Source organism: Bombus impatiens, unplaced genomic scaffold, assembly GCF_000188095.3.
Source record: "Bombus impatiens unplaced genomic scaffold, BIMP_2.2 scf_0361, whole genome shotgun sequence".
Classification (NCBI taxonomy): domain Eukaryota; kingdom Metazoa; phylum Arthropoda; class Insecta; order Hymenoptera; family Apidae; genus Bombus; species Bombus impatiens.
The window spans coordinates 506883-518109 of record NT_176780.1 but is presented as its reverse complement, the minus strand read 5'-3'; the positions used below and the strand labels follow the sequence as shown (position 1 = coordinate 518109).

The 11227-nt window shown below is 41.9% G+C and overlaps 4 protein-coding genes across 7 annotated transcripts in view; 2 read left to right on the top strand and 2 right to left on the bottom strand.

Moving 5' to 3' along the window:
• Positions 1–3359, bottom strand: part of LOC100740292 — a 4550-nt gene extending 1191 nt beyond the window's left edge. Inside the window, exons 1-6 of the mRNA XM_024367762.2 lie at positions 2784–3359; positions 1818–1986; positions 1600–1731; positions 392–682; positions 132–326; positions 1–48 (exon numbers count right to left, since the gene is read on the bottom strand). The exon at positions 1–48 is cut by the window's left edge and continues 405 nt beyond it. Coding sequence (XP_024223530.1) covers positions 1–48; positions 132–326; positions 392–682; positions 1600–1731; positions 1818–1986; positions 2784–2843 — 895 coding nt within the window. The 5' untranslated portion in view covers positions 2844–3359. The remainder of the gene's footprint in view (positions 49–131; positions 327–391; positions 683–1599; positions 1732–1817; positions 1987–2783) is intronic.
• The window catches only part of LOC100747328, a 22164-nt gene extending 15026 nt beyond the window's left edge, over positions 1–7138 (top strand). Inside the window, exon 3 of the transcript XR_001102304.3 lies at positions 7103–7138. The gene's annotated coding sequence lies outside the window, so the exon portion shown is untranslated. The remainder of the gene's footprint in view (positions 1–7102) is intronic.
• Positions 848–7861, top strand: LOC100746854 (elongation factor Tu, mitochondrial). 2 transcript variants are annotated; one of them, XM_033320829.1, is made up of 7 exons: positions 848–865; positions 5315–5438; positions 5642–5694; positions 5789–5954; positions 6031–6338; positions 6440–7101; positions 7185–7463. In XM_033320829.1, the coding sequence occupies exons 2-7, from the start codon at positions 5405–5407 to the stop codon at positions 7366–7368; spliced, it is 1407 nt and encodes a 468-aa protein (XP_033176720.1). In that variant the 5' UTR covers positions 848–865; positions 5315–5404; the 3' UTR covers positions 7369–7463. The 2 variants fall into 2 exon arrangements, with proteins under 2 accessions (XP_033176720.1, XP_003489710.1); XM_003489662.4 differs by lacking the exon at positions 848–865 and having other exon boundaries at positions 5116–5438; positions 7185–7861.
• Positions 7665–10580, bottom strand: LOC100747095 (GTP-binding nuclear protein Ran). Of its 3 annotated transcripts, none has more exons than XM_012385834.3 (3): positions 10461–10580; positions 9427–9910; positions 7665–9207 (listed from the first exon to the last, which is right to left on the bottom strand). In XM_012385834.3, the coding sequence occupies exons 2-3, from the start codon at positions 9865–9867 to the stop codon at positions 8992–8994; spliced, it is 657 nt and encodes a 218-aa protein (XP_012241257.1). In that variant the 5' UTR covers positions 9868–9910; positions 10461–10580; the 3' UTR covers positions 7665–8991. The 3 variants fall into 3 exon arrangements, with proteins under 3 accessions (XP_012241257.1, XP_003489712.1, XP_012241258.1); XM_003489664.3 differs by having other exon boundaries at positions 10165–10509; XM_012385835.3 differs by having other exon boundaries at positions 10254–10505.
• Between the last annotated feature and the right edge of the window lie 647 nt (positions 10581–11227).

Genomic DNA, 11227 nt, shown 5'->3' with positions numbered 1-11227 from the left:
GCTCGGTCGCCTCCACCTCCGACTGTCGCTCTGTTTTCGAAGCGGACGCTGCGTAAAAGTTTGCGCAAAAGTTTCATCGATAACGATTTTCTCCCTTTTTATCGACTGTCTGCCTCTTCTTTTTAACTTACCTGACGTCCACGCCGTCGACGACGCGGTTTCGGTGAGTGCCTCGACCACGATAGCGTCGTCTCTGCTGTCGTAGTCCGCCGTCGGTAAGACGTTTTGCGAGTGGAAAGAATTCGTCGTCTCGGTGGTCGCGTCTAGGGGAAACGATGAGATTGCCGACTGCGCGGTGTCATTTTTCAGCCAATCGATTCGAACTCCTGTAAAGAACCGAACGAAGTACGTGGGTAGTCGATGTAACGTCGTTTCCGCGCCACCTAGTTACCCGTTTCCATCTCTTCCTCCGCCTCGTTCTCTCGTCGATCGTCGAACGTCTGAGTTTGCTCGTCGTGGCGGGACGATACCGTCGGTGTCGCGATCGTTCCCGTCGAGAAATCGTCGAACAGCGGTAAAGGTCTAACCAGATCGTCGGGTCGACAAATATCGTTTTCGCGACGCATAGGCGCCGTGCATTGGCAACGTCCGAACAAGTTGGGAATCAAGAAGTCGCAGTGTGAGTTCCGCTGCCATAGACGACAATGGGCATGCTCGTAGCAAACTTGGCCAAGTTTCGCCGCTGAAACGTTACGAAATAACGCGCGTTCGATCGATCTCTCATCGAAGATTAATCCCTGCTTACTCGAACTCGTCGAAGCTTCGACGAAGGGCATACGACGAGACCGGCAAGCGATTCGAGCTATCGTCTCGTTCGAATCTGACGGTTTTCGATATAGTCCAGTCTCGGACGCAATGTTAAACGGCATGTGAAATATTCTTGCGCCATATCGTTTCTCCGACGTACTCGACTTTTTTAATAATTCCGTCTCGTCGTTCGGATTAGACGGTGTTGAAGAGGATCTCGTACATACAGACGATGTCGACGATAAAGCGCAAATGTCGACAAGCCGAAAGGATCAGAAAACTTCGATAGGCCTAACGGCCATCGATAATATCCTTTGAAGATCAACCGCAGTCGTTGATTATGCATTAAGTTCAAGTTAAATAATCACCGTTTTTTATTTAATCCACTGTAATAAATCCATCTATCGATACGTTATCATATGGCATAGAAACCACTGGAAATCCTAATTTCTAATATTTCCGAATAAAGAATCTCTATAATGCGTTCATTGACGCGTTTGCCCTCTATATTCCGAGATACGAAACTTCAACTGTCCATAGACCATACACAGTTAGGATAGACATTGTGATAAACGTATTATTGGTACCACGTTCGCGCAAGAATATTTCAAGTACCATCTGACGTGGAATTTAGCCTTTTTCGATTTCACTGGACCGATACGAAACGAGCGAAACACGCGTAAGGTCATGGTTACTCTAAACGAGTGGTCGGACGAAGCGACGTTTACAAATATCCGGAGACTGCGCTTCTCAGACTCGGGCAAACGAGCTTAGAAAAACTCGTAGGAATTCTATTTTCGTCGATTCGTCCGCTGTAGCTTGAAGAACGGTTTAACGATCGCGTCTACTTACGACCCAGACACGTGTGCCGACGAAATTGGAGGAAACCATCCCTGCAGCCGCAGAAACCATCCAAGCAGCCGCTGTTGGCTACTTTCAAGGTGCATTGCTCGTCGACGAGACACTCCTGGCCCAAAAGAGTCGCTGCATATCGCCGCGAGAAAGGAAACAGCGCTCGTTGTTATATTCTCGCCGCCGAAACGAGGCTCGTAATCGCAACAAATTCTCACCCTCGAGGCAGTACGTTCCGTTGTACGCGGCAAAGTAGGGCAAACAGCGACAATAGCCATTCCGACAGTGACTACCCTCGATGCTGGAATCGCATTCCGCGTCCCTGGTACATCGCTCGTCCAGCCGCGCGCTCGCTGTCCTCGCTGTCGAGCCCACAACGATCGTCCCCTGAAACGCGCATCGCAATCTTGTCGTATTCCCGTTTGCCTGACGACGGCAAAGAGTAAACCAGAACCGCAGCTCGTTTCTTCGTTTATCCGGAAGGAAACGAGCGCGAACCAGCCTGGCTTGCCCGTCGCCCGTTTGCTCGTCTTTTCCACGCGTTCGATTCATACGCGCCCCACTACCACCTCTCACCCTGTTTCCTGTCCCATTACCTCGATCGCGTTTGCCAGTTTCTCATCTCATCGTCGAACAATAAGCGCGGACAAACGCGCCGCGAATACGGTAAAAACTGCTGGCAATACGGAAGAATCAAGCCGGGTAGAATGGAAAGAGCAGGGCCGTAAAGAAGAGACAAAGGTAGTTGGGAAAAAAAAAGAGGGAGGGGGGAAGACGGAATACGTCGAACGTACAACGTCGCGAGAGAAATGGAAGAATCGCTAACGGAGGAGAAGAGGGGACGACGACCGACGCATGGCGATGCTCGGAAGGAAGTAAGCGCGAAACGAGACGACGTGGCGCGACATTCGCGTCCCGAGTTTAAAGTAGCCGCGTAACATGCACCGTTAATCAGGTGTTGCCAACGAGCACTTAGAGTTTCCAGTTCCTGCAAGACGACGTTTGTTTTCGCGGGAACGGCCGTTTACGCGGCTGACGCACCGCACTTCCATTTCCGCGTGTTTCGCGCCCGTCGGCTCGCTTCACCCGCCCTATCTTCTTCCCGACCGCGAAACCGTAAATCTTGGCGATCACGTAGCGCGCGAATTTGCGTCGGAGATGGTCCACCGTCGAACGAAACTCACCAAACGATCGATCGCGATCGCAAACAGAAGAAGGACGATCGTTTCAGCGTTGCCACGCATCGTTCTCTCGGCTGCACGGCTCTTCGCCTCGACGATCGATGGTCGATCGATCGATCACGCTGTATCTTCCTCTTCTTCCGCGTCGAGAGCGTGCTCGCGACGAACGACTCGATCTATCTCGCACGAGTACCCGTCGCGACTGCGATGTCCGCGCGTTCTTCGCAATGACTGAAAGCAAACGGCGACCCTGGCTGCTTTTGGTCCCCGTGCACGAACGATGCAAAAGCGGACACAACTGTGTTCCCTCGCTCTCCCACCTCTTTACCGCGCTCTCGGTCTTCGTCTCGGTCTATGTTCCGGACTTCTGGTCTCGATCCTTCTTCGAGTCACTACTCACTCTCCCTTCCGCGATCGTAGCGTATCGTGATCGGCAAATTCGCGGTTCGTTTGGACAATGTTTTGCCCGCTTAGCGTCTATGCCTATGACGCGACTCTTCGAGAATAATAGTTGGAACTGTCGGACGAGGTAACAACGACGAGGAACGAGCAAGACGGAAATGGAAAAGGTAAGAAGCAAGGGTGACGAACGAATAATATTCGGGTCACGCGCAGACTGCTTCAAAATTCATTGGTATTCCAATACGAAACGAGCAACGAACTTGGTCGTGATCCACCCCTTCTCTTCTTCTTCTTCCTGCTCGATCGGCCGCGCTTCCCTTTCACATCGTCTTCCTCGTCGTCTTGCCCGTTGTGTTACTCGTCGCACCGGTACATCTACCGGTGCATGTGGTTTCGTTAATTTCTACTCCTCGAGGAAGATTGGTCGCTCGACCGAACGGTATCGTTAACCTACCGTTTCGTCGGCACGTCATCGTTTCACGAGCTACCCTTGGCCCGTATCCGACTCGTGATCGAGACGCGAGTGACGGCCAGTCCTTCGGACTCTTTCTTTAGGTCCGCTCGATAAGCCGAAAGAAGGAGGCGTGAAGCGGGAAGCGGGAAGCGGGAAACGGCACGCGGTGAGTCGCCCGAGAAACAGGAAGCGCCGCGATGGACTACGTTGGAATGTAAATGGAGAATCGACCGAGACCCGAGAACAAAAGAAAAGCCAACCGCGAGAAACGCGTAGTGCGCGTTGGGTGCGAGGTAAAAGACCTACACGGAAGTGCCATAAAATTCTGCAGGGCTCGAAGCAAGATGGGAAATGATCGCTTCGTCGAAATCTTTGCCAGTTCGTTTTAATCCGTGAACGAATAATTTCCTCTCGTCTGTACTTTCGAAAGGCACCCGTGGCTGATCTAGACGAAATTTTGTACACATCGTAGGATCAAATAATAAATCTAAAATATAAAATTTTAGCTTCGGCAGATAGTACAGATTCGGAAGATACAGCAGATCCCTGTATAGTGTTATATATATACATATATATATATATATATATATATATATATATATATATATATATATATATATATAATAGATCTTTATACTAATCTTAAACGCAATATATCGTGTGTTGGTTTGGGTTAGGTTAATCACTGAAACGTGAAATAAATCGGTCGAAAACACTGTCACCAACATCACCTAATAGCAGCAAGGATCTATTATATCGCGTATGTATAGGGGCCTCTGCCTTCGGAACACACGATTTGTCAACAACATCCTTGCTTTGTCTGTCCGAGTGTTTGTATTGTAGCACATTTTGTGTGCTACGAAACAAGCGACGGGTGAGGGAAGATTGCTAGCGTACCGACCTTGCTATTTACAAAGTTCTTTTCGCACTTCGATTAGACGATCGATCTCACCTTGGTGCTGTACGATTGCTCGTTCCATCCGCGATTATCTTCGAGAAATGTGCGAATAAGGATGTCCGGAATCCATTTAAATATCTACCTTAATTTATCTCACGTTTCATTCTGAATGGATCCCAATTCTATGCTCTTATCTGACCGAGTATCTCGAAATTATGCTCTAACGACGGTAATGATAATCCTCCCGATCCCCGCACCTTCTATACCTTCTTCTTTTTCTCGTGCCTCGTTATTCTCTTCGAATTAATTAGATCTCACTTATTAATTTTGCCGCTCGTATACGAGTACATGCATCCTTGTTCCTGTTTTCTTCTCCGTTGAGATGATTTTGATCGTACTCCAGAAAACGTATCGTAAAAGCGTCTCTCGATCTAGGTCGTTTTTAATTTTGCCAAAATTTCGTTTACTAATTTCGTTTTGAAACTTTCCATACCGACGATGTAAGCGATATTTGAAAAAAGCCGCTCTTTCAACATCTTTCACGGAATTGGATTACCGCATGTGGATGGTTTCACCCAATCAAAAAATGGGAGGGCGAACACTACGTAAGATTTTATATAGTCGACATTTCTAGAATATTTATCGGTAACAAATTGCTTTTAGACTCTTTCTTGCGTCGAATGCTGTTCGAAAAGATAGGAAAAGATAAGTAAAAGCAAAACGTTAATGTGTACATCCGAGCGAATTGTAATCATAGATATTACGCAATTCGTCCAATAGCTTGTCCGTACGCGTCGCCCTCAGCGAGTTGGTTGTTCAGGGGTTTCGTTGGAAGCATAGGTTAAACGTTAAAGAAATTGTGCATCAAATATGATATTTGCTACGAAAATAATTTGCAATTCTGGTAAGTAGACGTAAAATCGCTTTGTATTGAATGAGTCGTTGCTTCGAGTCGGTGTTTCTTTAAGACAACGATAGAATGTAGAAAGATTTCGTAAAGATGGAAGCCACTCAAACGAAATTAAAATCGAAGAAACTTAAACTTTAATTTGCTCATCGATTGATTACAGATCATTGATAAAAGATTACATTTTTTTTTACTTTCAGCACTCAGGCACACTGCGAAGCAGCTATCTTTAGTTGAGCATCTTGTTAAACACGTAAGAAAATTACAATGGAATTTCCATAATCTCTACTTCCATGATACGTTTCTAAACTAAGCAGGGTATCTCAAAATAAAACCTTTCCTTTTAGGAATTTTATGGTCAGTTACGAGCAGGGGCATATTTACCAAGTCTGATAACGCAAAGGTTTTATAGCACGAAACAAGTGTTTAATAGGAATAAGCCCCATTGTAACATTGGTACAATTGGACATGTCGATCATGGAAAAACGACGCTTACAGCAGCTATTACCAAAGGTATATTTGGCAGTTGATTTTCATTTATATTAATCATTTTATCTGTTGCGTTTACTGTTGTCCTTGTCTGTTGTAGTTCTTTCTCAAATGGAACTCGCAAAAGCAAAAGAATACTCTGATATTGATAATGCACCCGAAGAAAAAGCACGTGGTATAACTATTAATATCGCGCATGTTGAATATCAGACAGAGAAACGTCATTATGGACATACCGATTGTCCAGGACATGCGGATTATATCAAAAACATGATTACTGGAACGTCACAGATGGATGGAGCTATACTTGTTGTTGCTGCTACAGATGGTACCATGCCACAAACCAGAGAGCATTTACTTCTTGCTAAGCAGATTGGTGTCCAGAGCGTTGTTGTTTTCATCAATAAGGTAAGATCTTTCGTGTAGTTGGTTGAGTAGTATCTATGTAAAAACTACCTCGTCCCTCTTCTCTGTTGTCAAAAACGTTATGTTTTTTTTTATTCATAAAGGTTGACATCGCAGACAATGAAATGGTCGATTTAGTAGAAATGGAAATAAGAGAATTGTTAACAGAAATGGGTTATGATGGAATAAACATACCTGTTATTAAAGGTAGTGCCCTTTGTGCGATGGACGGTACTAATCCAGATATAGGACGGAATGCTATAATAAAATTGTTAGAGGCTGTGGATTCTTATATTCCAAACCCTGTCAGAGAATTAGACAAACCTTTTGTCTTACCGATAGAAAGTGTTTACTCTGTTACGGGTAGAGGGACGGTAGTTACTGGCAGATTAGAACGTGGAAAAATAAAGAAGGGCATGGAATGTGAGGTGGTTGGGTACAATAAAATAATGAAGAGCACAATAACAGGAATAGAAATGTTTCATCAAACGTTAGAAGAAGCCGAGGCGGGAGACCAAATGGGTGCTTTGCTTAGAGGTTTAAAAAGAGATGACATTAAAAGGGGTATGATAATGTGTAAACCAGGAAGCTTGAAAGCCTACGATCATTTAGAATGTCAAATGTACATGCTGACTCCTGCGGAAGGAGGTAGAACAAAACCTATTTCTAATCTCATGCAGCTTCAAATGTTTTCAAAGACGTGGGATTGTGCAGTTCAGTTAAGTATGGAAATGAAGGACTTGATCATGCCTGGCGAAGACTCTAGGTAAATTTTCTTTAAATGTTATTAATCGATTCAACGATAAATCGATAAATCGATTCAACGTCAATATGGATTTTTATTTTCAGTGTTACGTTAAAATTGATAAGACCAATGGTGTGTGAAAAGGGCCAGCGATTTACATTAAGATTTAGCTCGATGTCTGTAGCAACTGGAGTAATCACGAATATTTTGTCAAATCTCAGCGAAGTCGAGCGATTAGAACTTCTCGCAGGTAAAAAGAAACTGAAGAAAGTTGCGGCAAAAGCTTAATTCAAATTTTTTTCTGCATTTATCGTGTGTCAGTCAATAAAACCATGTAGAATTAAATTCAACAAATAAACACACACATATATATGTAAAATATTCGACTCCGAAATATTACTTTCAGTTATGTTGAAAATTAATAAATTAATCTATATGTAATAATAATATAATAATATTTTGTATACAATTTTAATTTTCTGTTTTTAAAATGGTCGATTTTTATTATCGATAAAGCATAATTTCCTCAACAAATAGAGAATGCAAGTACTTTAAACGATTTGAAAATGTCTTAACTTTGAAAAAACAGTTCAACGATGATTTATTGAATCCAATACATCAACGGTACAAGTTGTTTTAAACAACAGATGAGACACCGATACGAAATATTTCGTTCTCCTCTTACTTCTGTTATTTCTTAACCATAGTTGTGCTATGGTGTTTGTGTACACATTACTTGGTGCATTCAATTGGCAATAAAATAAAGGAATTAGGGGAAGGACCATGTGCAACGCTTTGTCTCTCCATAACGAAACGAACGTATTTGTATAGAAAGAAAAAAACACTGTTTATATAATTTAAGTTGAACAAATGGTACATTCACCTTTGCTAATAAAAATAGTAAATAGTCCTCATTATCCTGGACAGGCGCAACTGACTACAAACTGTACTTCGCTCCAATCGAAATATTATTTCAAAATACAACGCTGTGTTTGAGAATCGTAGATTACTCGTAAAAACGACTGCTGGCACTGCACGCCTAATGCTTTCTTTTCCTTCTTCATTTATGTTCGTTGGATGATCCTGTGTGTACATACGCAAGGTAGCAGCAAAGATTATGTCATTTATTTGTAAAGATTGAACTACTTTGAGAATTTCTCAAATTTCGTGTGTGTGTATGTGTACACATGAGTGTGTACGCGCGTAAGCATATGCAGACGCATGTGTAAACAGTTGCTTTTAATATTAGCGCAGCGACTGTATCGAAAGATTCTTTCTTACAGAATTAATTTTTCACTTTTTTGCTTTACGAAGCAGCCCGTTCATTCATTCCACCACAGGTAATTCACGTACAATGTTTCAGCATACGATATTATAAAGTTAGCAACAGAAATCCGACAGCTTTGACACTATGCCTTAAAGCAAATCGACAATTCGGTTGATCGACAAGTTATGCATTCATTACACTAAATACATCGTTTCACACAACATACGTGTACTCACGCATACTCATATCAATTATACGTAAATAAAGGAAAGAACGACTGTAATCCACGATACGTAAAGTTTCATTGGGTCAATGTGTATCGGTCAAATCGTATTTTGAAACTGACTTGTATGGAATTAGACCTCGAGTCTAATTCACGCACGCAAATCATGACATGCGTGGAAACGCAATGTTCAATTCCTGGTATCATCTAACCTTTAAGACAAAACTCGAGAAACACGAATCGTCGAAATATTTTTATCATCGTATGACAGTTAAATATGAAACAGAAGTAATCGTACCCATTAATTCTATCCAAGAAAGAATCTCTGACTTATAGAGAGGCACAAGTACGTAACGTACTTAGTATGCACGTGTACGTATATGGTTTGCCCCTATTCGTATCATACACACGACATGGCAAACTAAAGATCTTCATCATCTTCTGGTAGTGCTGTCTCTTGTGCTTCCTTAAGATCTTTCTCTATCTGTTGCTGCCATTGTGGATCCATTGTAACTTCCGGAGGAAGGAGAGCCGGCATTGCAACAAATTCAAGATTTGCATCACCGATCAGCTTACGTCCCAACCATAAGAAAGGTTTCTCAAAATTGTAGTTGCTCTTTGCACTGATGTCGTAGTACTAAAGCAAACATAGAGAAAATTGTTGTTTCGATTAAATGTGCATTATGTCGACAGTTCCTATATTTAAAGGTAAGTTAGATTAGAAGAATGTAAATAGCTTAACATAAGTCAAACTAGAAAGATATTTGGTACATTACATACTGCAAGAAACGAGAAGAAAGAAAAGATTTGTAAAATCAAACTACAAAAATACTATATGCTTTGGACATGCTATTACCTGTAGATTCTTCTTCCTATGAAAGACGATGCTCTTGGCTTTTACTTTCCTATCCTTAATGTCAACTTTATTCCCACATAGAACTATAGGTATATTCTCACAAACACGAACCAAATCTCTATGCCAATTAGGTACGTTTTTGTACGTTACTCTTGACGTAACGTCAAACATAATGACAGCACATTGTCCTTGAATGTAATATCCGTCTCTCAGACCACCAAACTTTTCTTGACCAGCTGTATCCCAAACGTTGAAACGAATCGGACCACGGTTCGTGTGAAAGATCAGAGGATGTACCTCGACACCTAAAGTTGCGACATATTTTTTTTCGAATTCACCGGTCAAGTGCCGCTTGACGAACGTCGTTTTTCCAGTACCACCGTCACCTACTAGTACACATTTGAAAGTTGGAATCTCAACATTTTGTGCCATTTGTGCCATACCGATTGTTAGACCACAAACTGTTGATGCGACAAAAAGAGATCTGAAAAAGTAACATTTATATATAAAAACTGATCAGCTAGATGAGAGTAAAACCGAATGCAAAAGAGAAATGTATTGTCGATTAGGTTATTATAGATACACTAGAAAATTAGAATAGTCCGATACTTGGAAGTTGCTGGAAGATACTAGATCGAAAATCACGCATCGAAAACGTGATCGAGGTGTCTGTTTTTTCACTATATTTGTAATTATTTAAAAATAATACGTTATATCTCGATTATAATATGAACACACCTATCAAAATACTACTTTGTCGTATCTTTTCTAGTAAATTGCAAGGCCGGTTTATCGTTAACGTCCCGCGCTCAATGTACAAAATTTACCACGTTCCGCTAAAAGAATGGCGCCTCTCGTTGTAACACAAGCTTTCGCGTTAATCTTGTCACGCGACTACACGTAATTTTGATAGAAATCGCAAAGAATCGAACAAACCGACGATAGATTTATTATGAATCTATGAAAATCGGAGAATATTTGTACAAAATTTCCCGGCAAGTAACGTGTACGTGAAAATGACCGATAAAATTTACCCTGCAACACAGTCGTTACGGCTCACAATGGCGTTCCTTCGAGTCGACGACAGGGGTCCGCATTTTCATCATTCGCTAAGTAGAATATCATTCAATTTAACGAATGTATCTAATCGATACGCTATGAAAAAATTAAATTGGAATATTTTTTCGTCTAAATCATTAAAATAATATGTAAATCGGTGGTTTTTTTTAAATTATAAGTAGAAAATGACGTAAGTCAGCGACATCTATTTTATGCGCGCCACACCGAGCCGGTATCGAAGAATTTCAGTTTTTAACGGGAGAATTAATACGTATACGTATGCGTATACGTGGAAGGATGCATTGGCGCACATTAGGCGGCTAAATTTGAGTGCACACGTCCACGTTAACCTTCCGTCTTTTTCCCAATGGTTTCCTTTCGTTTTCGTTTTCTTTCTTCCGTTTCGATAGAAATATATAACACATCAAAACGTAGATCGTAAGATTCGCGTTTGTCGTATCAAAGTGTCTGATATTTTTATGGTTGCTTTGATAACGGAGATTCGCTCGCTTTTTTTGTTTTATTTAACGAAACAGAGTATTGCGGACTTCGAAGAATATTCACGTACGAAGGCGACAGATTCAAACATATATCGATAAATTGGAGAAAGAAGAAATCGAAAAAGTTCCGAATTTTACGTTGGTGGCTGAAATATAGATCAGTATGGAAAGGAAAATTCTTAGAGTAAATAAATGGTAAAGGAAGTAGAGGGGGGAAATGACGAAGGTGGGGCTACGTCGAG